We start from the raw sequence: 25,503 nt of genomic DNA on the forward strand, positions 1-25,503 counted from the left end.
CTGCTCACTGTGCAGAAGTTCCCCAAGATGCATAGAGCTTACAAGTGGGCAGAGTTGGAGTGGCTACACTAATGTAGCAGGGTCTCATTTTACTGTGACATTTCTTGATACAGTTTGCAAAACATTTAACAGGCTAATATAATTCATTATAACTTTCAGACTAAATAAACTTGAAGATACCATTGTACTAATTAAAGGAAAGATTGAAGAAGTGAGTCTTCCTGTGGAAAAGGTGGATGTTATTATATCAGAGTGGATGGTAAGTAAAGCAAATTCTTTTTTAAACAAACATGGTAGCAGTTTTTACTCCTTATGTTTGATGAATGACTGTGTCAGCAGCTTTGGTGGCTGGTTTCATCTAGTGCTGACTTTGTGGCCTCTGCCGTTGTAGCAGACCTCCAGGGCTAATGCTGAGGACTAACTAGGATGTGCTGGGCTGGGTTAGCCAAGTGTCTCCATCCTGCTCACTGTTCTCTCCTGTGTTTCGTAGCTTTATAGATTATATTAAAGCCTTGAGTCAAGGCAGGATATTTACGGATATGATTAAATGATGGTAATTACCAATGGATAGGGATTATTGATATAAATGGATGAAATCTGAAAAGTGACAGATTTTCTGTGTGGAAAATTGAAGGTTTTTTTAAAACTATCATGTGATAAATTTATCAAAACAATTTCAAAATGGTTTAAGTTATAAATTTTCTATAATTTTTTTTATGAGCATAGTGACAATCCAGCAAAATAGTAACTTTAGTAGCTTTTGAAGTGTTAGGACTTAACAGACAGTGTCCAGTTTCGAGCAAGTGTCCCCTGGGTGTGGACATATGCTTGTATCCTGGTGTGCCCTTCCAGGAGGCAGGCCCTGAGCCCTTGGTCACACTCAGGCTGTTGGATGTTGGGCTTTATCTTCAGCTGGCCTGCTAGTGCCGCCCCTGCAGCTGGCACTCTGAGGACGGGCGCTCTTTCCTGTTCTCCTCTGCTTCAAGGGATAGAAACTCATGTATGCATTGTCATTGTGACATTTTAAGTAGTAAAAAATTATATTGTTACACACACTCATTTATTCGCACACACTTTGTTTACCATGGCATTTCCTGAAGTAATCTCACGTGGCTTAGCTGGTGGCTCAAGATGAGGACAGATAAGACAGGCCTATTGCCTGCTGCTGCTTTTCGTTAGATTTCTTACTTCTCTGTGGCTTCACTTGTGGAAGTGCTTTACCTTGGCTGTTGCCTCGACTTTGCTGTCGGTCCTTAAAGTTACATGCTGTCTGTTCCTGCACTCCCTTTTCTCCATTTGATTTTATTCTGCTTTTAGACAGTTTAACATTTTATTGCAATCATATAATTACATCATTTTCCCTTTCTTTTACCTCTCCAACCCATCCCAATGTGTGCCTCTGTGTGTGTATGTGTGTGTGTATGTGTGTGTGGTTGTATGTGTGAGTGTGTGCTAGATACATGCATGTGCTCAGTCCACATAATGTTATTCATGTGTATGTTTTCAGGGCTGAAACATGGTCAGGTTTTGCACTTTAGTTGAACCTTCTGTCACAGCCATCACAGCTTCTGTTGTTAGACAATGTTGCTATTAAACCTCTTTTCTCCAGAGGCTGAGCCACAACTCACACAGTACTGACAGACTCCATCACGTGTCTCAGTGTAAATCAATGACGATGGGCTCTCTCACAGGGGAGCTTATCCTGACGGAAATTCACTGGCCCCGACACAGTCAGATTTGGGATTTTCCTGTGTAAGTGCGAAGGCAGTTAGCGAGTGGCAGGTTGAGGGCGGCGCTGGGAGTCGGCCTGCCTGAGCACTTAGCCTCTTTCATTACCACTGGGGCACGTGATGGAGCTTTTCAGTGCCTTGGTTTCCTGCTCTGTAAAATGAACCAGCAGTACTCAGTTTGTGGGCTTCATCGAGGATCAGATGAGCTGCTGCTTGCACATGTCTCAAGATGGCTCTGGAAACAGCTGTTACGTTTCTGACAGTAACACGGTGAGCGAATGAGTCCCTAGACTGGGTTGTGAAGCATGGGATGGCTGAGTAACTGCCCAGATGGCTCTACTGGACAGCAGGCCCTGCAGACACTGCGCCAGGATTCATCCTGTTCCCCTTCCTTTCAGACATGGTGTTCGAGTCATTCCGGGTTTGTCTGTTATTACCAACCCTTTTCAGTTCTGAAGAGCAGCTGTGACCATGATGCTCTGGATGATGAGGACAGTGGCACCTGCCCAGTGCTCTCCTCTACACGGCTGATTTGTCATCTTGTAGATGTTATGGTGGGATTTTAGTGTTTGTTTCACTGTTGTAGCAAATCTCTATTTCAGAATGTCGGTGCCAACTGGCCTCTCCAGGCTTCACTTGTCAGTCCTCTCTTAAACATGAACACACTCACAAGTTCTCTTTCATGTGCCCTTGAGTCCTGTATCCCTGATTTGATGGCTGTGAATATCTGCTTCTTTTCTTAGCTGCTGGGCAGTTTCTTGGGTCATACTGTTTCCCACAGAACCTTTTCAGTGTCTTGGAAAGAACTGGTTACAGTCCGAATTCTTTCCTCTGCAGATTGTTTTCATGTAAGTAGCTCATAGATATGTATTTGAATCTGTCTAATCTCCCTGGAGGCCATGTTCTTTTGAGCAGCAGTTGTCTGATCATCTTAGGCCATGTCTTTGATTCATCTGCCCTGTCATAGCCTCTGCTTCAGGCCCCCACATGATGAGTGTCTGGTCTCCTGGTAAGATTTTTTTTTTTTTTAGTCTTTAGTCCTTGCTCTGGGTTACATTTTCCTCCAAGTCCTTCCGAATAGTTGCTGCCTTTGTCTTATATGGTGATTGCTAAATCTTCATTTGATTCACTTCCCTGGTTTTCAGGCCTTTTCAGCATCTCATCTTGCTCATCTCTTCTGTCTTTGCATTCCATTCCTGTTTTCATGATGAGTAATGTTCATGTGTTCTGTAAGTCACACTCCTTACCAGGCTGGAATCTATCTTTTTGCACCTTATCCTCTCATGTTTATTGGGTAGAATGATGGGAAGGAGCTGCCGCGGAGTGTTGTGTAGCTGCTGTACCTTGCTTTGTTTTGTTGTTTCTGTTTATCGACTTCTGTATAGGTGTGGGCTCCGCCGACTGCTCTGACTGACGAGGGGGTCTTTTCCTTCCTGAATCATCTCTCCAAGAGACTGTGAGGGTGGTGTCTTTCTAAGTCAGGGGCACTCGAGGCTCATCTTCCTTTCCTTTCCCAAATGTCTTTTAAGTTTTGATGTCATCCAAGAGTGTGAAAGGTTTACCTAAGATTAACAACTCACAGAATGTTGGGTCACGTAGAGCTAGGTAACAAATGGCTGAAGGGCCTGACACCGCCAAAGCTAATTTGACTCTGGACCTGCAGCATTCCAACTTCCCACATCCTTTGAGTTCAGTCAGTCTGCCTCTGTAGGTGCAGTTTCTTGGGAACTTTCACTCTCACAGTGGAACAAAGCCCCTTGTCAACTTGAAACAGAGGAAGTACACAAGGAATTTACCTTATTGACTTTGGCAGGATTATAGATTACTGCTTTGCCTCAGTTCTTTGAGCCACATCAAGCATTAAATTGGGGCTTTGCATTTCCCTGAGGCTGATTTGTGCTTGAAAGTCCTTCAGAGTGGGTAGAGTGGGGAGGAAGTGTTTGACCACATGGTACCAAGCTGTCTGGGCGGGCTACTAAATTCACCGCGTGTCTGTTATATGGGCAGTTTCTGGGAGTCCTCACTGAGCTGCACCCCAGGCTTCTTTACTAGGTTCAGCAAATGCCAGGATAGATGCTTATTGCTGCATCTAACAAAATGGCCTTTTCTTATTGTATATTTGTTGTATTTGGAAAATTTAGGTCTCGTTCTTTTAACTCTTTAATCATATTGCTAGTTGACACTTTCTATAGCCTTAAAATCGTGTGTGTGTGTGTGTGTGTGTGTGTGTGTGTGTGTGTCTATTATGGGAATCTAGTGTGTTTATGGTACTATAGCAAAAGTACTTGAGGCTAAGTAATTTATACTTAGAGACAATAAGATTTCTAAAAATTCAGTTTTCCAAGCAGGAAGACCAAGGTCAAGGATATGGTAGATTCTGTGTCTGGCCAGAGTCTGGTGTCTGCTGCCAAGAATAGTACCTTGTTGCTGTGTGTGCTCCAGAGGAGTGGATATTGTCTTCACATAAACAAGAATAGAAGCGGGGGGGGGGGGGGCCCGGGCAAGCCCATCACCTCAAATGTGGCAGGCTTCCTCCTCATGGCTCAAATTACTTTGAAAAACTCCCCAGTTCTATGTTTTTGAGAAAAGGTCTTCCAGATTGACCTCACACTGGCAATGTAACCCTGGCTGGCCCTGAACTCATGAACTCACTGTACACCTGCTTTAGCTCCTGACTGCTGGGATTGTAAGCATGCTCCATATGTTTAGCTTTCTTTCCATCCCCTGTATAGTCAATTAACTTTTAGTTAGCATACAAAATAAAGGGCTTTCTTACAACATTTTCACATATGTGTGTCATTGTATGTTGCTGGTCCTTCCTGCTGGTCCTTTTCCTTTATGTGGCTCCCATCTACCTTCATGTTATTCATATAACATGTAAGTGTGTGTGTGTGTGTGAATCAGTTTGACTTCATGTGAGAGAAAGCATGATATCTGTCCTTCCTGTTACCCTTATTTTCCCTTCTGTAGGCTCCTCTCTCTATAGTCACATCGATTTTCTTGTCCTATATATGATTTTCTTAAATACAAAGTTTGCATATGAGAGAAAAATATATTTACCTTACTTATTTTACTTCATACCAGTACATTGTTGGTTTATCTTTAATATATGAATTTGGGGGAGACAAATTGGGATCCTAGCACAATCTGCTAAGTCTCTAATATGTGTCTCTCTAATATGATTGTCTTTATTAAAGGTGCTGGCTTATACTTTGGTTGTTCTCATAAGTGTGGGCTACTTAGTTATAATTAATCGTTCCCCTGAATTTGATGTGGGGCCTCTTGCTTAAGATTTACATTACATCCTTAAGCCTGAGAGCTGAGTCTGGGCTAAGGGTGCATGTGTTCTGAGATCTTGAGATGCTGCTGTTTCTTTTTATAGTTTCCTAAAACTACAGTGTAAAGGGAAGGGTACCGTACTGATCGGGTCAGAGTGCCATCTAGTGGGAGGAAGGGTTTTAAACTTTAGAGTTTTCCACACTGAGAAGATCCAAGTAGAGGAGGGGCACCTTGCTCTCCAGAAGCACTAGAGAGTAAGCACTCTCCTGCTGACCCGTAGTCAGTGGCCAGCACATGCTAGGTTCCTAGTAGGAGCAGCATTCTCCCTTACACAGAAGGTAGTAACCACATAAAAGAATAGGAAAGAGTAGCTCTTCTGACAAATGTTTATTTTACATGTGTACAATTTCACCATCTTTTGAGTACATGCTAATATAAAAAGATTAAAAACATCTTTTCCCAGTTACTCAGGACCCATCCCATCTTCCACCAGAATCTTTGATGCCCAGATGAAGCGTGTGCATCTCAAGCCCATGCCATGCTCCTTCTTTTAACATCTGCTCTGAGGCAGAATAGAGTGCAGGGCACTGTGCACTTCAGACCTGTACTTGTGTTCAGTACAGCACAGGTGTGCTCTGCACACTGTTCTATTCCTGTTTTTTGTATACATCTCCTTTAAACCCACTACTGACTGCTGTAGCTACGGTCTTTAAATGTATTCCCTTCAAGCTGTTCCTCTGTGGCTTCTGCTGTGATTGATCATGGCTTCTGCTGTGATTGATCATGGTTTCTGCTGTGATTGTGGCTTCTGCAGAAGTGTTGAATTCAAGTGTCAGGAATGGCTATGAACCCTATGGGCACCTGCTGTTGATTCTCATTCCCTTTGTGATAAGTGAACAGATTCTACTGTCTTTCCTTCAGACTTGTTCACACCTATTTCATGATCGTGAATCTGCCTTGTGGACTGTCCTTCTGTGGTTCAGGGTACATGTGTTCCCTTGTCCTTAAATGGAGTGTGAAGTACTTGAATAACCTTGATTGTGGTTAACATCCAGTCTTACGCTTGTGTTCAAGTCAACTGTGGTGGATTCTTATTTCCTTTTGTCTGTAGGTTTTGTTCCTGGTGTTGTGCAGTTATCAGATGCTCATTCATCACGGTGGCTTTCTGCTCTGATAAAGGTCGGCTTCTTCCCATGATGAAGTGCTCTTTGTTCATGGTCATAGTTTTGGTTCTTTACTCTTCCTGGACTTTATCAATGTTTATATTAGGATGCCATTTGTATTTCTGCCATTTCCCATTTATTTTTGTTCTTGTGATACTGACAGTTGACCCCAGGGTCTTGTTCACACTAGGCAAGTCCTTGACCTCTGAACCACATCCCCAGTCCTTCCCTTTAAACTGTGTTTAAGTGGGGTTCTTATGTAGCAAATACAGATGGTTCCTAACATAAGATATACCCCATCTTATAACTTGTCAACTTATGTTTAAATCCTTTTGGTGTTTGCCCAGCAGTGGCATAGCTATATCATACCGTAGATATGATTTAGGTTTTTTAAAAATATCTATTTTATTCTATCCTAATGAGTATTTTGCCACATGTATGTATATGTAACATGTACATGTCTAGTGCCCATGGAAGCCAGAAAAAAAAATATCAGATCCCATGAAACTGAAGTTTCAGGAGGCTATGAGCCTTCATGTGGGTTCCGGGAATTTAACTCAGGTTCTCTACACAAGCAACCACTGATCCATCTCTTCAGTCTTTGTATATTAGTTTTTTTGAGGCCTTTCTCATTTCCACAGTGGCTACACTAGATCCCACTCCCACCACTTGAGTAAGTATACCCCATGTCTCCTGTGCCTTTTTATGAGGTCTCAGTTTTGAGGTCAAATTCCTTTCCCCCTACACTTGGTCTTGAATCCACTCTTGGGCTTTCTGCCAGGCACTTTGATGATACCAACTGTATAATTGGATGCGCTCTGAACTCAGTAGACATGTTAGATGCCATGGGTTAGATCCTGAAGGCTTGTTACTTGCTGAAAGCAATCTTTTATTTTTTTTCTCTAAATTAACTTCAGATGACTGTCAGCAGTCTTTCTCCAGAGTAACTGCTTATTTTTAACTCTCTCATATCTTGGTTTTGCGTAAGGTTATTTTAGTCATTTGGTTATTTGAAATAAGGAAAGAGACTTATTCTGAAAGTATCTGCCTTTATTTAATCACCTATGAACTTGTACCAGGATGACATCATGAACATGTTAGGAGTCAGGTTTCTCATGAATGCGCGTCTGCAACCATGGTTTAATTTCGTGTGTTCTTTTGTGGCTCTTAAGTTTTGAAGGGCAAGTGCAGTATTTAATTTTATAAAGTAAATGTCAGTTTTGAAGGAAGACTGCCCCATGAGCATCATAGGAGGCAATATCAGGTATAATCCTTCCAGATGGTGCCCTACAGGTGAGGCAGCAGCCTGTGAAATTGTACTCTGAATTGCACTGCAGATGAGTGGGGCGTTGGGAGCCAAGCTTTCTTCTATCAGTAATAAACGACTTGGTTCAGAACCAAGGACAATTCCCAGGAAGTTTAAAGGCTGTTTAGTCACCAGGGAAGTCTACAGTAGAATGAAGTTCAGCAAACTGGAAAGTTAAGAGAAAGGACAGTCACTGTTAACAGTTCATACACCATCTTCACCCACTCACTTTTAACGAGCTGTGTTAATTTCTCGGTGCTATCTATGTATTAGTTCTGCATATAATCTGCATGTCACATAATCCTCCACACCAATGTCTCAGAGCTTACCAAGGTGCCACTCAAATATTCTGAGTCACATACTTTAAAATTCTGATCCCATTTAACGTGTTCTCTGGGAAGTTTTTTATTTCAGAATACTTGCATCCTGCAGTACCTATGCCATCTTAATATAAATATGTAATCATCTAGTCAGGCAAATCAAATACAGATTTAGACCTTGACTTCTGTCATCAGACCAGATTCACATTCTGCTTCAGTTCATTCGCTGTTGGTGTGACTGGGGGGTGTGTGTGTGTGTCTTAAGCTGTACCATTTCTAAGCCTTGGTTTCTTCTTTAGTCACATGATGGCAGTGGCAAGTGTATTCTGTGAGATAGTTAAGTGAGCATTATAAAACACAGGCAGCAACATTATTAGCAGTTTTGGTTTTTAAAAAGAAACTGTGATTTTATATAACTAATTTTATTTTGTACCAGAACAGTTTAAAAGCAAGCTTCCTTTATTTTATCAGTGTGGATACAAGGAATACATGCTGTTGCTCATTCAGAACTTGTTGCTTCAGACAGTGTGGACCATGTGCTTATACTTCTTGGAGCTAACATTGCAGGGCTGTTTATGATTGGCTGAGAAGAAATAGTCAAGGGAATAGATGCAGATTAAGGACAAAGAAGAGTACATACATACATAGTGGCATCAGAGAAATCTATTTTAATGGATTAACAATTTAGTTATTACACGAGTACCAGGAAACCCAGTAACCAGTGAAATTGTCAAGCTCTAAGTCTTCAGTAGTATGACAAAGCTTCCAGCTATATCTGTTGTTTAAGAGAATGTTTTCCCATTGGCTGACTGGCCCCCCACTTTTTTATTTGTTAGTTATGTTTTGGGGGTGTGTGTGTGTGTGTGTGTGCTTGTGATGGTGATGTCTCCTTATGTTGTCCTGGAGTTCACTATGTCCACCAGGGTGACCGTGAACTCACAGAGTTCCTCCTGAGTGCTGGGATTAAAGGAACATACTATCACACCCAGTCAACTCCCCTGTTCTTTAATATAGGCTGTACCAATCATATCGACATGATAGAAACTTAGATGGGAGCAGACTCTTGTATTAGAATGGAAATAAAATCAGTTATTAATAGTCTTCCAACTGCCCCCCCCCAAAAAAAAAAACCCAGGACCAGATGGGTTTAGTGGAGAATTCTGTTTAGACCTTCAAAGAAGACCTAATACCAATACTCTTCAAACTATTCCACAAAATAGAAACAGAAGGAACTCTACCCAATTCATTCTATGAAGCCACAGTTACACTGTATTTTCCCTTGGAGATGGGACGGTTTCTGTCTAATCAGGAACTTGTCACAATTTCCTTTCATAGAGGACTTCATAAGAGATCTTTTTCTGCTTCTGTCATGTTTAATGTTCCAAATGGATTTTTAAAACTGGTTGAGGCATTTAATTATTATAAATTATTTTGATCACTTTAAAATGTTACTACTGAGTTGTATATTTTAAAATAAATTAGTTTAATAAAATTGTATTTCTTAGCTATAAATTATAAAGATGTTTTGAGAGATTTTATATTTCTGTCTAGCTTGATTGAATAATTCAAGAAAAATATATTATGAGGGTATTAGCTAGTTTGTCAACTTGACAGTAGTTGGAGTCCTTTTTAAAGAAAGGCACCTAAATTGAGAAAATGATCTCAGAAGTAGCCTGTGGGCAAGCCTGTGAGGCATTTTCTTTTCTTTATTTTTTAAGATTTATTTTTATTTTATGCATATTGGTGTTTTGACTGTCTGTCTGTCTAAGGGTGTCAGAGTCCTTGGAACTGGAGTTATAGACAGGTCAGAGCTGCCACGTGGGTGCTGGGAATTGAATCTAGGTACTCTGGAAGAGCCATCTATCTCTCCAGCCCCAGTGAGGCTTTTTTAAATTGATGACTGATTTGTGAGGACTCAGCCCCTTGAGAGCAGTGTACCTGTAGGCAGGTGTTCTGGAGTTGTGTAAGAAAGCAGGCTTTGTGTATGGGTGATTTGTCTGTACGTATGTCTATGCACCACATGTGTTACTGGTGCCAGAAGAAGTTGTTGGGTTAGCTGAAACTGGAGTCACCAATGGTGATGTGCCATCATGTCAGTCCTCTGGAGTAGCAGCCAGTGCTCGTAGCCACTGAGTCATCTCTCTGGACGTCAGTTCATTCTCTGTCTGTCTGTCTGTCTGTCTCTCTCTCTCTCTCTCCCTCCCCCTCTCTCTCCCTCTCCCCTCTCACCTACCTACCTCCCCCCCTCTCTCTTTCTTTCTATTTTTTTATTTTATTTAATTTTGAAATTTGGTATTTCAAGACATGGGTTCTCTGTGTAGCCCTGGCTGTCCTGGAACTCTCTGTGTAGACCAAGTTGCCTTTAAATTTAGATCCGCCTTCCTCTGCTTTCCAAGTGTTGCGATTAAAGATGTGCACTACCCATGCCCAATTTTAGGCAATCTTTCTACATCTTGGGTAAACAGTTGTCTCACTTTTAAGAATTCCTTGGTGTAAATAATGATTCACTTTGCCAATGCAAAAATGTTCATTTATAGTCATTCCTGTGCATAGATCTGTATAAATATGTAAATATTCATTGGTGGAATTTCATACATCCCATGGTCCCTGAATATACAGAGCATATTAGCAGGTGCTAGTGTTTAGGATTTAGCATATGACTTATACACTTGTTCAGAAGTTCCCATCTGAGCCTTTGTTTCTGTGGTGTGAGCACATCTGCAGCTCAGCATGGCTGCCTGGAGATTTTCTTATCCATGAGTTAGTTTGTGTGGAGGAAATTGACCCAAGGCAGAGGCAGTCAACAGACCTGTTTCTGAGTTACTCACCTGTGGGGATGGTTTTGGGTCTGCTGACTTCTTTGTTCTGTTTGTTTATGTAGTTAAAGAATAGAGTGTTTATTCCACCAGAAAATTATGTATTCATAGAACCAGGGAGCAGATGAGAAACAGCCTCCGTTAGAGGGCTGATGTGAGGTGAACTGTCCTTCCCCTGATGCTGAGGGATGTGGCCCTGGAGGAGGAAGAGTAGCTGCAGCCTGTGACTGTGTACCAATAGGATATGGGGTGTTAGGACCCCAAGAGTGTCTCCTGTCCCAGTGTACTCCATTATCCTTTCCCTGGGAAGGGCTCACGGTGTTTCTTGAAATCTGGTTGCACTGGGATCCTGCTCCTTGAAATGAATTTCATACAGCACCATTTCTTGAAGATGCTGGTGTGTGACAAGTAGAAGGAAGACAAACTGCAGTGGGGACGTGTAACACTTACTCAGAATGTGGGCAGCCACCCTGTTGTAACTCAGAACTCTTAGTGTGTCCTGTGAACCTCTCTGCTGAATGAATGCTCATGCTACTCCCTGATTTAAACTACCCACTGAATTCAGGTAGTGCTGTCTGTGTGCACAACAATGAAAGCTCTCTAGATAGTGCATGCTTTGGGAAGTGGACTTTGAGGTGGTCTATCAGGTGCATACCAGGCTGTGTGGCAACATCTTGTGGCTCTGCCTAGTGGATGCCAGTAGTGTTTTCCACCCTGACCTCCACTGTGTGACTGAGAGAGACAAAGTCTATCAAGGCTGCTACTCCCAATTAGCTGTGCAACATTCCAGGGAACTGCAGGACTGATGAAGTTTCTCTTTCATTAGGGAAGAAAGAGTATACTAAAAAGTAGGGTGTAGGTGCAGATTCTGTACTTGCTACCATGAGAACCATTTGGGTCCTCTTCATCCCCAAGTTTCCAGGGTTTACTTTATATATACAATGACAGAGCTACACAACAGCAGAAGGTACTTGCTGAAAGAGCTGCCAGCTACTCTGATTGGTCTCTTGTGGTCCCATTCCTGACATTCATCTTTTCTTTTCTGTACAGGGCTATTTTCTTCTTTTTGAGTCGATGTTGGATTCTGTCCTTTATGCTAAGAGTAAATACTTGGCAAAAGGGGGATCGGGTAAGTGCAACATTTCAATTTTAATCTGACCTCAAGATGGTACAACCAAATGAGCCTTTGAATATCGAGCACACTGTGTATGGCTGAGTCTTAGTAGAGAACAAAGATGTTCCCATTAGAAGGAGCCTTGGTCACTTAAGATACGGGGAGTCCAAGGTCATAGTTTCTTAGGACATCTTCTATTAAAAGTAAGTTTGTTTAATAAAAAACATAAGGACTATGTTTTTAATAGTAGTGGGAAGTTTTTAGTATTCAAATTAAAATGTATCAGAAGCATCATTTCAGTTTTTAACCTTTTGTCATTTACTCTGTTTTCCTTGCTTAATTTTAGCCAAAGGCCAATAGCCTGTGTTATGCTGAGTTGGAGACTATTTGCTTTAATGGCAAATTTTCCTTACCTCACTAACTTATGAGCGTCTCTACTCTGTGATTTAGTGTTTAGAAAGGTTTTAAATACCTCCCACCTGTAAGTTTACTATAAGATCCCTATCAACTTGGAGCCTTTTTTCTGTGTCTGTGTTTTTTCCCATATCTCGTTCTGGTTTCATCCTGGTGGAGGGGTGCACTCCTGGGCCTCGTGCTGAGAAGACTTGTCCTTATGAACAGGGGTTGTGTTTATTTTGAAGAAATCCATGGCTTCTTGAACACAGAGTGGAGAAACTGCTTGTGTATGGAATCCTAGTGCCTCCTTTCCACCTTCTTTTCCTGTTCCTCCTTGCTTTCCCTGACCTTCTTTGCTCCCAGGAGCTCCAGTGAGCAGAGCTGACAAATGCTGCCCCAGGTTGACTGCAGGGATCTGTCAGACTGGACTACTGGCCCTGGCTCCACCCTTCTTCCCATAGTATCCTGAAGCCGTATAGCAGTTACTGTACGGTTAAAAGCCCTCAGGGCAAACTAGGAGAGTTAGGGCAGGTCCTTCAGACAGTGGAACACTCTAGTAGTGCTCTCTGTTCCCTCTTTCTCAAGGTGCATTGTTATATATTCCCTGTATCCACTTTATTTAAACTGGTTCTTGACCTCTGCTGTGAGTCTGGCTAGAATTTGAGAGGATTTACCCTGAAACAGTTCCACATCTGTGATTATGGTGCTCTTTTCATGACTGAAGGAAATGCTATCACTTGATGATTCTCTAGTGGCCATTACCATCACCCTTGCTCATGTTCTAATCCTCACCACAGCCCTTTAAGATTTGGAGATCAGTCTCAAAAGGTGTCCAGGAAGACGATGCCATGAAGCAGCCAAGCCTGCATTGCTTTTGTCTTTTCTGGTTTTTAGCTCATATCTGCCTGCCTTAATCAATATTCATGTTCTTTTCACTAAACCTTGTTTCCCTTATTAAAATGCGTTTAAAACATCTGACTCTTGCTGTGGGGTTCTTGGGATCACCCCCCTCCACACCTCCCCAGTGGTGTCCATTGATCTCACTGAAGAACTGACAGCAGCTAATGCATTTAAATCGAGTGCTCAGTGAGATTCATTAGGCCCCCACAGCCACGGGACCATGGCAGCTGGAGGGATAAAAGGGAGGTTAATGATTCTAGCTCAGTCCGTATTTTTATATAACTGATTAGCATTAGGATCATCTGAGGGTGTAGTCAGAAGAATTGGCATTTAGCTGCCTGAGTAGTGCTATGGAATGCTATTTGCTAATATAATTAGGAGAAAAAGAAATAAAGTATGAGCAATGTGAAATGACCCATTATTGCCACCAGATGTTCATGTGGGTTGTAAAGTTTTACTCTATGGTTTTCAGAAGGAATCCTTACCAAGCAATTGATAATTTAAAAATTTTAGAAAGAATGATTGTACATGGGTACTACAGGCCTTCGTGAGCATAATGGGTCCATGATGTAAATCTAAGTTCATCTTTCTCCTCTCAAAATCAATATAAAGAAATACTAAGGTCTTGGATAGAAAGAATTAATGCCAGAAGTTGTCGGCTCACCCAAATTTACTGTAAAATATGGTGAATTAAAAGTAGATGAGAGTTTGTGTGTTTTCCCTTTTTTTATGTTAAAAATTTTACAGAATTATAAGTACTGATGTCTGCACCAACAGGTTTGTCTTCAATTTTAGCCAATTATGAAATTTATGTAGAAAAGTAAACAAGAAATGGCAAGAAACCATCAAAATAGCAAGGCCCTGGGGTGGCAGAGACAGGAGGAAGAGCCCTGCCATGTATTAAGTGTATCCTGAAATCTGGGTAATAAAACCAGACGTTGCTGGTTCTATGTGGGAGACTAGTTGAAGAAAATAGAAAATCTGGTACAGCCACAGATGTAACTAGAACATTTTACAATACAGGAAACTATTTTAATAGCAAATTTAAAAATCATTATTTAAAAACAAAACAAAGCCAAGTATGGTGGCTTATACTTGCAACCCCAGCATTTGGGAGTTGAAAGCAGGAAGATCAGGAGTTCAAGGCCAGCCTCAGCTACCCTCTGAGTTCGAGCCCTGGCAATATAAGGCCTTTCATTAAAGGAAGAAAGAAAAGGATAAAATGAATTAAGGTCCAGCTAGGCTCAGTGGTACATTCTTGTAGTCCCAGCCCTTAGAAGACTGAGGCAAGAAGAATACTTAGGCCTTGAAGTTCAAGGCTAGCCTAGGCAACATACTAAAACCTTTGAACAAACCTTCCCCAAATAGCTTACTCTGGACAAGAAATTGAACATTGTACTTAACTAGTGAATCAGATAGATTACAAACACATTAGGCTTGAGGGAAGAGGAATTTTCTAAGAACTTAAATTTGGAAGCCCTGAAAGAATGATTTACACAGTTGAGAGCATGTAACAGACTATACTCAGCAAAGTCAATAAAGCAGGGACTCCAGCCAGCTCCTACCATCAGCTTAATTTCTAACTTATCAGTGGATGAATGACAGCTCTCAGGAAAGGATGAGGGCAAGGAAAGGTGATGCCACTGTCATGTTTCCACATGCTTAAGTGTGTGCGGGGGGGGGGGGGGGCACAGGATCTTCCCACTTACACTGAGGTTTAAGACTCTCTTCAAGATCATAGCACCTTTATAGCACTCAGAAAAAGGCAGGGCGAGAGGGAGAGGACTGAGAGAGTGAGAACACAAAGGTTAGATCTGGATGTGCCTTCCATAAGTTCTCTCCACCTTACTTTTTGAGTCAGGGTCTCTCACTGAACCTTTGGCCTCCACATTACTTTAAAAAGACTTAGATCTGATGAATAGAACAGATAGAAAATAATGAGCCTCTCTGTGTTGAGCCCCCTAGTCTGTGAGCCCCGTAGTGTGTTTACAACTCTGTCTTTGCAGGTGCAAAGTGCTGTGTTGTTTTTCAGCTACCTGTTAGTGGGAGAGAACATCTAACTCCTTTATTATTTTTTTAATTAAGCTTATGTTCTATAGATTTGCTGAGCCTGGTGGTTATTTCTAAAAGGATTTCCTGTGTAAACAATCAGTCATCTGCAAAGAGTTTTAATACTACCCTTCCGTACCTGTTTCCTTCCTGTAACCCTTTGATAAAAACAAGAAATGGACCATCCTTTCAAATACAAATGATTAAATGAGTGATTAGAACTTGACTAAGAATGAGATGTAGGTAAAATAGCTGCTAATTACAACAGGGCAAAGGGAGTCAGTTTAGGTAAGGAAGCCCAGCCACCCACTGTGGGAAATCAAAACTGACATGCCCGGGAGCAGCAGAGATTGAAATTGTATTCTGTTAATAGCATGTAGAAGTAATTCTTATGGAATTTGCTCAAAATCAGCAGCAGACTCTAAATCACTTGGAGCAGAGGAGAGCTGAGAAGCGGTTGATGGCAGCATCTTTCTCATTACCAGAAAGGCCTTGCTTTTTGACTTGTCATTCACGGTCCAGGACAGGGAAAGCAGGCCCTCCTTGGAAGACTCCCACTGCATTTTGGGCTCTTTTGGGCTTTTATCCAGTTCTGAGTAGGATGGATTACCAGCTCCCTGCTTCTGATTTGCTTTACAGGGACCAACAGTCATGAGGGACTTTTAAAATATGGATGTTCAGCCTTCAATGAAGAGGCCTTTGAACACAGTCCAGAGGCAGTCTTGCTTCTAAGAATTTATTTTTAGTGCTTCCCTTTATAGCGTTGAGGTGAGAGAACTTGATGCAAGAAACTGAAATCACCCCAGTCAATGGAAAAAGACGTTAAAAGGGCAGAAGCACTACAGACTGTGAAAAGTGTCTGATGGAGCCAGAAAGAGGGTTCTGCAGGACCCATGAGCTGCAGAGTAGAGGCTACTACCTGTAGCTGACACATTACACTGAGCATGGCACCTTCATCCAGCACCTGAAGATGACACTGTCACCTTTACCAGAGCTTGCCAGCCTGGCCTGCAGTGGACTAAAGAAAGCTAGCTTCTGTCACATGCCTCCCTAGGGGCAGTAGATCAGCGTGCAGGAGCACAGCCCTGCCTCTGCCCTATACACATCAGAGGGTATCTCATGAGCATCCTCCCCTCCGTGCTTCCAGTTATCCCAGCCCCTGGGCAGTTCCCTTTTCACCTGCTGATTCTGTTATGTCATCTGTCACTTAGCAAGGTGAGCAGGCCCACATTTCTGCTTTGCTCACTTAGTTTTGTTAATAGTGCCCTTTCTCCTTTCCCTTCTAACAAGCACTCATTTGCTTTATAAGAGTGGAGCTCTCATGTTTGAAGAGCAATGCAATGGGAAGGCCGTGGTGTCTGTAGGCAGACCTCAACACTTGCTTAGCTGTCTGGCTGTCTTCTTAGCTAATGAGGACTGCTCCTCTTGACATTACTTTACCTCTCTACCTTCAGTCTTCTTCTTTGTACAATGGAGATTATAATTATAGCCAAGCTGTAGAAGATCATCTCAAAGTCTTGATGAGGTTCTTGGTATGATGTGGTTTTTCAATATGGATTAAGTCTCCTCCTGTGTTCTTGCTGGAAACAAGATCAGCATGGGCCTGTGGCTTAAACAGTGGTGAACTGGGTTTGAGCATGGCACTTCATCCCACACATTGAGTGTCACACTTACACAAGAAGCCATGGAGGCTGGTCTGGGGCTTAGCGTTTCCTGGACTGTAGAGATACACTTGTCTATCTACTTGGTCTTCACAACTTTTCACCACATTTGTTATTTTGGTGGGTTTCTTTTCTTTTTCCCCTAGAAATATCCTGATAATGTCATTTACTTTTTTCTACACACAGTTTTGCAAAGTATATTCCAAGTATATATTAAGTCTACCTAAACTAATGGAGTTGATCACTATTTATAAGGTAATATAGAGGAATAAATCCAGCTCCCAAGTGTGTATTCTCAGTTATTCTTGCTCTGTAAATCAGCAAGTGTTCACAATGAACTGACTCCTGTGTGCTTGCATTTTGTGGGAACTGTATTCCTGCATACCTCCTTTAGGCCCAGAAGTTTGTAAGGCCGTCCCTAGGGATAAAGGAGTCCCCATCTTACTCTGCTCACCCCGTGAGCCGTTCCAATGACAGATGAGTTCTGGGCAGTGAATCGAGAAGGACACAGATGTCAAAGCCATGGATTTATAAATGGTCTGGTAACTGACTGCTTTTGTCCAATCAGCACTTGGCTGCTTTCACCTATAGGCAGGCATAATTATTCAATTATAGCTTCTATTTTACAAAAAGAAACCCAAGTGACAAGTATGTGAGAATGTGAAGGTAGAAGGTCGTGGGGCTCTGGCACCGGCCCAGGGTTTAGGCAGCTGTGCTGAGGTAGGTGCTGAACCCCACTGCCCTCTAGCACCGATCACAAGTCTTTATAAATATTCATGTCTTTCTGAGAGATGAGAAAATCATTTTAAGTTCAAAAATAAAAAAAATTTAAAAACCAGGATTTTTATACCTTTGAAATATAATTAGCTTGAAAATTGTGCTTCAGCACTTGAAACAACATTCTGCTCTTGACTTTTTCTCTAATGGTAGCTTGGAGTCCATTACAGTTTTCCTCATGAAGGTGCCATCTTTGCTCTCCACAGTGTCTCTAGCACACCACGCAGCTTGAGAGGGTGGCAGATCGGCAGCTTTTGTTAACCGTCCAGGTTGTATTTTCAGTGTGACAGGCCACATCCCTCCCCTTTCTCTAGAGCTGGCACTGTAGCACACTACAGCTGTAGATGATGGGTAAGCACACTAGAGCAGTGGTCTTACAGTGAGTTAACAAACCCAGGAAGCAGGCTGGGTTGATAAAAAAGCTGTGGTTTGCCAAACTCCAATGATGGCATTAAAAAAACAAAAACACAACGCAGTCAGGGTTTATGATCATGGTCTAAGACAGAGCCTCATGAACTATACTAAATCGCGTGACTATCCACTTCATGTACAATGAATGCTGCAATATGTTTGGTCTCCTTGATCTATAGAGTAGTGGTATTCTAATAGTGACAGTCAACAGCCTTGAAGTCGCACCTCTTCTCTGGCAGGATCTCTGGGTCTGACCCACTGCCTGTGTTGGGGACAAGGCTTTATTAAATACAGATAGCCATTCTGCTTTCATAATAACCACAGAAAGTAGTCATTTCAACAAAACAAACAAATGGCTCCCAAAAATCTAAAGTGGTAGCTTTACCAAAGATGTTTGCTGACCTCTGTTCCTTGAGTCATAGTGCAGAAAGCTGCAGCTGTGCCACAAAGGCCTGTAAAGGGTATGAGAAGCTAGCCAGATACCCAACACTGCCTCAAGATCCATTTGTGTCTTCCCTGTTTCACAACATGTGAAGGATGTGGCTCAGAACTAACTGTAGTGCCCATGGTGGGTCTGTCGTTAGTCAGATCGTAGCAACATTTTTTTTTTTTTTTTTTGAGGAATTTAGAATGGAACTAGCTAGAGAGCTTGCCATGCTAAAGGAGGAGGAGGGCAGAGCCCTGTGTAGCCAGCACAATCTTGTGCATAGCCCCTGGAAAGTAACTGCAGAAACCAAACTGAGAGGCAGCATGTGTCCTGCTTTGATACAGATCTTATTCTGGCCTTTATTTTAAAGATAACTTAGAGCTATTGTCTTTGGATAATATAGTTTCTATGGGTGAGGTAGAAGGTTGTCTCTAAGTCTGAAGATTAGCTGATGATATGAAAACATGTAACTGACTTTTTTTTTTTTTTGGATTCATGAATTCCCTAAAAGTTGGTGCTTGAACTATTCACAAGAAAAGTTAATTTCCATGCAAGTCACAAGAAACACTGTCCTGTTTGTCATGTGTATAAACTACATGTTTTCACTATCTCACAGAATTTTTTCTAGTTCTGAATTATTCCCTAGTGCCCCTTTAGTGCTATCTTAGCTGTCTTCCTTCTCTGCTCAGTCCCCTTTGCCATTTCTCTTGTGCCATAAATTCTGGCACTGGTGACACATTTGGTGCTGGGTCTCATAGGCTTCTGCTGTGTTTGTATTTGCATGCTTGTGTCTTGAGTTTTGTGTCTCAGGCCCAGATAATTCCACCTCTTACGTTTCATCTTTTCATTGGCATTTTCATTGGTGCCTAAAGCAATACACTTGTTCTCCCTGGGTCTGCCCATATTGATGCCCTGTAAAAGCTGACAGTCTGCTCAGCTGCTAAAGTCAGCACTGTTCCTGACCCCTTCTCATCTCAGCTGCTCATGCCTGAATGCCACATCCCAGCTGCTTCTCAGTTCCATTCCCTTTTCATGCCATAGTCTGACTTGATTTTCACCACCCAGATCTTAACTTTTCTAACTTGTCTGTTTGCTTCCCAATCATTCTTCACGTAGCACTTCAGATGGTTGTTCTAAAATCGGAATCTGATCACAGTGCTACCTTAGATAAAAATTTCCCTGAGTTATCATTCTTAAAATAAAGTCCAGTTCATGACAGTGGTTTGGAGAGCCCTTTCAAGCCTTGTGTCTCTGTTGTCTAGTTAGACCGCGAGTGCCAACTCTTAATAGTGACTGATGCACTCTCTCACGCTGTTAGATGGCTCTTCCCATCCTCACTCTTGGGCTGGTCCCCTTCTTACATGGTAGCCAGCTTTTCCTGCCAAAGCTTGTCTGAATTTGTTGGTTTTGCTGGGTGATCTACAATGCCTTATAATTTCTCCTTTGAGGCCAGTCTAGACGACATAAGATCCTGTCTCAAATAGATACGTACAAATTTCTTGAGAGTAGGAATTTATATCCACAATATTTAATTTAGATTGGAACTTACTTAATGATCATTTTATATTAAATGAAAGTATAGTATGAGCTCCTCCTCTACCTGCCTATAAAACTCCAGGGTGATTTTTTTTCCCCCCTCTGTGGCACTATGTACTTTTCTGGGTAGTTTTTCCTTTTTTTATGTACTTTAGGGGGATATGTGAAATAGTAATTTAGAGGGATGTTTTTAGGTTGTCATATTTTAATCTTTAATATTAGTATGTTTGCTTCAAGATTGCTTTGGTAATTTTAATAGGAGCCTATTGCTGGGATGCTGACTTTACTTTACCATCATGATTATAGGCACTGGGGTAACTCTATCTCCTGTCTTCATTGATCTCTCCCTGCTAAGTAGTCCATGCAGATAGGTTTGATATTTACATTTACTCATTTAAAACCACCCTCTCATTGAAAAGAAGTTGTTACATATATGTACATTTTCTTTATTCTAGTCTACCCTGACATTTGCACCATCAGCCTTGTAGCTGTGAGTGATGTGAGCAAGCACGCCGATAGAATTGCCTTCTGGGATGACGTCTATGGCTTCAACATGTCCTGCATGAAGAAAGCAGTTATACCGGAAGCTGTTGTGGAAGTTGTGGATCACAAGACTCTTATTTCAGACCCTTGTGATATCAAGGTAGGTGTGTGAGCATTGCCTGTGTCTGTGGGGCTTGATGCTTGGACTCCCTGCATAAGCCACCGTCCATAGGTATGCAGAAAACCCTTATGCAGAAGGAGGAAGTGTCTGCATATGGCCTGTGTGCATCCTGCCACACATTTTACATTATCACTTGCTTTTACTACAAAGTGAGTGCTGTTCAGGTAGTATACTGTATTGTTTATGGCGTTTGAGAAGCTAGATGCTTGGTTCAGGTAAAAAAAAAAATACAATACTTTTAGTTCAAAGGTTTTTTGACCCAAGGACACAGGGTCACAGTAGAGGATATCTTCTTACTGATTTTCCATGTGGGTCTCTGATTCTAATTTACTCTAAAACAGGCTCAAACTTGCTTCTAGGCCATCATTGCTTAGAATCACTTCTCCTTACTCCATTTATCAGCTTTCAGAGCCAAGTTGAGGAGCTGGTTGAATTACTTATATGTAGTCTAGCCTCGTGGAGCTAGACTTTAAAAGTCCCACAGTCTTTACATATTCTTAAAATTTCAATCTCTTTAAAATATGCATCTCTTTTAAAATCCAAAGTCTTTTTACAATTAAAACTCTCTTAACTGTGGGCTCCACTAAAACAGTTTCTTCCTTCAAGAGGGAAAATATCAGGGCACAGTCAATCAAAGCAAAAATCAATCTCCAACCGTCCAATGTCTGGGATCCAACTCACGATCTTCAGAGGCCAACTCACGATCCTCCTCACTCTCAGATCATTCTTCCCATCTTATATCCCACTGTCTTAAGTTCTTACTCAGACTTCTTCCAGCCTCATTAGAGTAATTAGCATGAACTTAGCTGGGACTACAGGCAGCTATGTTGAAATATCCTCATTAAGTCCTTCTGTTTTATTTTTGTGCTGTTAACCTATGGATTTACCAGGACTGTTGCTTTCACATGGGCTCACCATAGCTTGGCAGAAGGAGTCACACATAATGAAGTGTGAGAAGGTTTAGCTGTGGGTTTAGGGCAGTGTCTCCTTCCTTTGTAATACATAGCTATTCTCTGCACAAAGCAGACTCCTCAACAAGCAGACCTGATTAACTGTGAAGCTGCTGGGTGCCCTGGTGTACTGATGGCCACTATGGGCCTGCTTCATGCTCTGGTACCCTGGTAGGAGGAGGTGTGTGGAGCTGTTTGAATCAGAGCAGAGGGGAACAGTTACTGCCACCTTGGCTCTACTGCAGCGCAGGAGGAAGTAGGGGGAGGGAGTGCTGACTTTGCTTGATCCTTTAAACTACTGTGGTTTAAGACTGAAACTCCACCTTGTTTAGTGGATGCTCTGTGATATCAAACTTGCCTGTTCAGTGTTGTTCCCATTCTTCCTAAACCTAAAAGCCCCCTACACTATAACTTTCTTTAAAACATTTTTCAACTATTATAAAGAGAGTAATGTCCCAGGCTATGGCTATAAATTCTGTCACTTGCCACCCCTTCCTAAAGTGACCTGGAGAACTTGAGCCAGGACAGAACACAAAGAAATGGGCTGTTTTTTTCGAAGATAAATCTTCAGTTCTACTGTTTGGTTTGAATTATTGTGGCTTTTCCTGCTATTCAAGAAACACCTTTAAATACATTGAGAGGTGAATTTTTCCTGACAGTCTTCCCCTTCACCAGCATGTGTTTTCAAGTTACCATTTCCTCTAAGAAGATTAATGTCATAACTGGAAACACAGCAGATGTGGGTAGTGTGTAGTGATAGGATGCAAGATGATCTTGGATCAAGCACAGAACACTAGGTTTTAAATTTGGAAGTCTTTAGTATGTCAGCAAAATGGCAGATAGATCAAAGCATGGTTTCAAAGATATTATTGCTTACAGGAAATCAAAGTAGGAGATACCAACTTGACTTAGAGAACCGTTAACTAACTGTTAATACTCCTTTAGCTTGGAAAGAACCCTCAGAATGGTGTGTGGTTAGGAGTTAGGAAACACTGGTTTGCAGCTGTCTTAGCTCAGCCAGGCTGTGCTGCTCCTGTTTACTGATCTTTTTCTTTCTCTTTTCCGATGGATGGGAAGCACATAGACTGCCACACCACGTCTATCTCAGACTTGGAGTTTTCTTCAGATTTTACCCTGAGAACCACAAAGACGGCCATGTGCACGGTAAGCTGACCCTTCCCGCTTCCATAGATCTCATTGGCAGTGTAGTTGATTGGCAGAGTAATGAATTAATTACCAGGCTTGTGATAAATGAAAACAGCTATTGCCATTGACAGACTGTCTTTGCCTTTGCTATCACTGGACAGATCTGCTTAATAGATGAGTAGAATTCAGAAAAGTCACTGCAGCTGGGTATGGTGATGAGTGCCTGATGTCTCAGCCCGCAGGAGGTGAAGGATGGCTGCACTAGACAGGCATGTTTCCTACAGTTAGTTTAGTTAGTAGACAGACGTGGGTAATCTTGGTTTTTTATTTTTCTTTCCTTTTTTGGATATTATCTATCATACTTAATGGAGAACTTTCCATTTTATCTTTAAAAACAAAAGTTCTTGCTGTATGCCTCGCAGTAGGTCCCCACACCTAATTTAGACGTAAAATGATAGGTGGACCCAAATACTCATTTGACCCAGAATGTAGGTCTGTTTGCTTATCGAGACAGAGTCTCACTGTGTAGCCTAGTTCTATCTCTGTAGGGACAGCATACTTGTGTGGAGGAATCCAGGCCATGTAAGCCCAAGCTGTCAGGGAATTGTGAGAAGTTTCAACCGAGAGGCAGGTATTCCTATGTAGAATGTTAATGCCTCTGAGAATGTCTCATCACAGAATTTCTGATACTCTTCCTATGATGACAGGAGGTGGCAGTCCTTGAACACGTGTGCATGGAACATTCTGACTCTCAGTTGTTGTGATCATTTAGGTTGGCTTGGTCTAGGGTGCTGCATTGTACTGATGAAGAGTGGAAACTGCTCTCAGGTTTTACATGCACAAAATGTTCTACCTTTTCCCTGCCCCCTAAAAAACCTTGTTCCTTGGTGGGATTGTCCGATTCACCAAAAGATGAGGAAGCCTTAACACATAAGACAGTGCAGGCCCGCTGGAAGCCATACGACAAATGCATCTGAATCAGGTGGAATGCATTGCACTCTAGACATGGCAAACCAGTATTCCAGCAGCTGTTGAACGGAGAATCCTTGTGCAGTCAAACCAAGACAGAGCTAGATTTAGTTAGGAAGTAGGCATGCATGTCTCCTTTGCAGCAAATACAAAGGAAATCCTGGGCTGGAGTCATGGCTTCACTGGTAAAGGGCTCAATTCTCAGGACTCATAAAAGTGAAAGGTGAGATTGGTTTCTCAAGTTGCCCCTGATCTGCACTCATATAATGATAAGAAAGTCCTTTTAAGAAAAAAATAGATCTTAGAGTTTTTAAATCCCATCTCCTGGAGAGGCCTGAGATGTTTGGTTAATCATCTGCATTTCCAACAAACCCATTCCTTCATAACACACTCACATGATCAGGAGCCTGACATGAGTAGGATATTTCTACCTAATGCTGCTAGTGAGCATTGTAATTTACAGCCTGGCTCACCTCTGTGTCTGTATGACCCCTCTGTACTCTGGAGCTATTGTATAAACATAGTTTCTGAGGCAGCCCCTGTGTTCATGAAGAATAATCCAGTGCAGACATATTTCAGAGTATGGGTATCTGATTTGAATTGTTCCGCTTCTATTTGAGCAGTACTGGTGATAGGCAGAGCCAGTGAGCTGGTGACAGACAGCCCTGGTGACCAGTGTTGGTGGAGGTAGAGGGCTGGGAGTGAGAGCAGGAGCTTGTTTCTTGCTTTTAAGTAAAAGAAATAAACTCTATGGATTTCTCATTCTGAAACAGACTACATAGTGACAAGGTAGACAGTTTCTAAGAAGTTGTTTAAATATATGCACAACCATTTGTCTTCTAATGAGATTCCAAATTTGTGGTCTAATTAAAAAACTAGAGAAAATTGGATTTTTCAAAATAACAAGAATACCCCTAGGATTTGATTTCCACAGCATGTATGGTGTGGGCTGATAGGGCTTAGGGTGGTTAGAGCCTTCCATGAGCAGATACCTTTTCTTTGCACAACCCCCTCTGTAGCCCACAGACAAACACAGAATGAACATTTCTAAGCAATTTTAATTACTAAAGTTTGTTGAGTATAAAACTAAAACAAGTAGCTTCATCTTGTAAATTCTAGTTTTTTGCTGTTTATTTTTATTTATATATATATATATAATGTGTGTGTGTGTGTGTGTGTGTGTGTGTGTGTGTGTGCGCGTGTGCATGTGTGCATGTGTACATGTGCATGCCCCAGAGAAGGACATTGGGTGCCTTCCTCACTTGCCTTCAGGTTACCTTGTAACAAAGTCTCTCATTAAAGCCAAAACTCAACTTCTAAGCTATGGTGAGGCCAAGGTAGATCCACCTGTCTCTCCCTCCCAGTGCTACTATAAGACGTACACAGCCATGCTCAGGTTTCTTCATGAAAAAGCTGAGCTAGGGCCTCAGCTCAGGTCTCTGCTTACACATCAAGTGCTGATTCCTGGAGAGCATCTTCCCAGGCTCGTCTGTGTCCTCCAAGTTTGCCTTTAATATCATTGCATACCTATAGGCTTTCTTGCTGTGACAGGGGAGTTTACAGTACAGTTTCTGCAGACCCTTCAGCAGTATAGAAGACTATCTCAGTTGGGCATGGTGCATGTGCCTCTAATCTCAGCACTTAGGAGACTGAGGCAGGAGTATTACTGCAAGATTGAGCCTTGCCTAGCCTGATATGAGATCTGCCTCAAACAAAACCAATTCTTTTTAAAGCACCAGTTTAATGTTTTTTTCTCTTTAATCAAGATATGTATGAATGAATGCTCTGCCTTTGTGCACACCAGAAGAGGACATCAGGTCCCATTAAAGATGGTTGTAAGCCTCCATATGTTTGTTGAGACTTGAACTCAGGACCTCTGGAATAGCAGT

The 25,503-nt window shown here is 41.9% G+C and overlaps 1 protein-coding gene across 2 annotated transcripts in view; it reads left to right on the forward strand.

The window, feature by feature from the left end:
• The window catches only part of Prmt3 (protein arginine N-methyltransferase 3), an 82,946-nt gene that overhangs the window by 28,049 nt on the left and 29,394 nt on the right, over positions 1-25,503 (forward strand). The window contains exons 10-13 of one of the 2 annotated variants that reach the window (NM_133740.2): positions 160-259; positions 11,665-11,743; positions 20,341-20,528; positions 22,577-22,663. In NM_133740.2, the coding sequence (NP_598501.1) occupies positions 160-259; positions 11,665-11,743; positions 20,341-20,528; positions 22,577-22,663 (454 nt within the window). The remainder of the gene's footprint in view (positions 1-159; positions 260-11,664; positions 11,744-20,340; positions 20,529-22,576; positions 22,664-25,503) is intronic. The other variant, XR_003946565.1, reaches the window with a different exon arrangement.

The sequence above is a fragment of the Mus musculus genome, chromosome 7 (genome assembly GCF_000001635.26).
Source record: "Mus musculus strain C57BL/6J chromosome 7, GRCm38.p6 C57BL/6J".
Classification (NCBI taxonomy): Eukaryota; Metazoa; Chordata; class Mammalia; order Rodentia; family Muridae; genus Mus; species Mus musculus.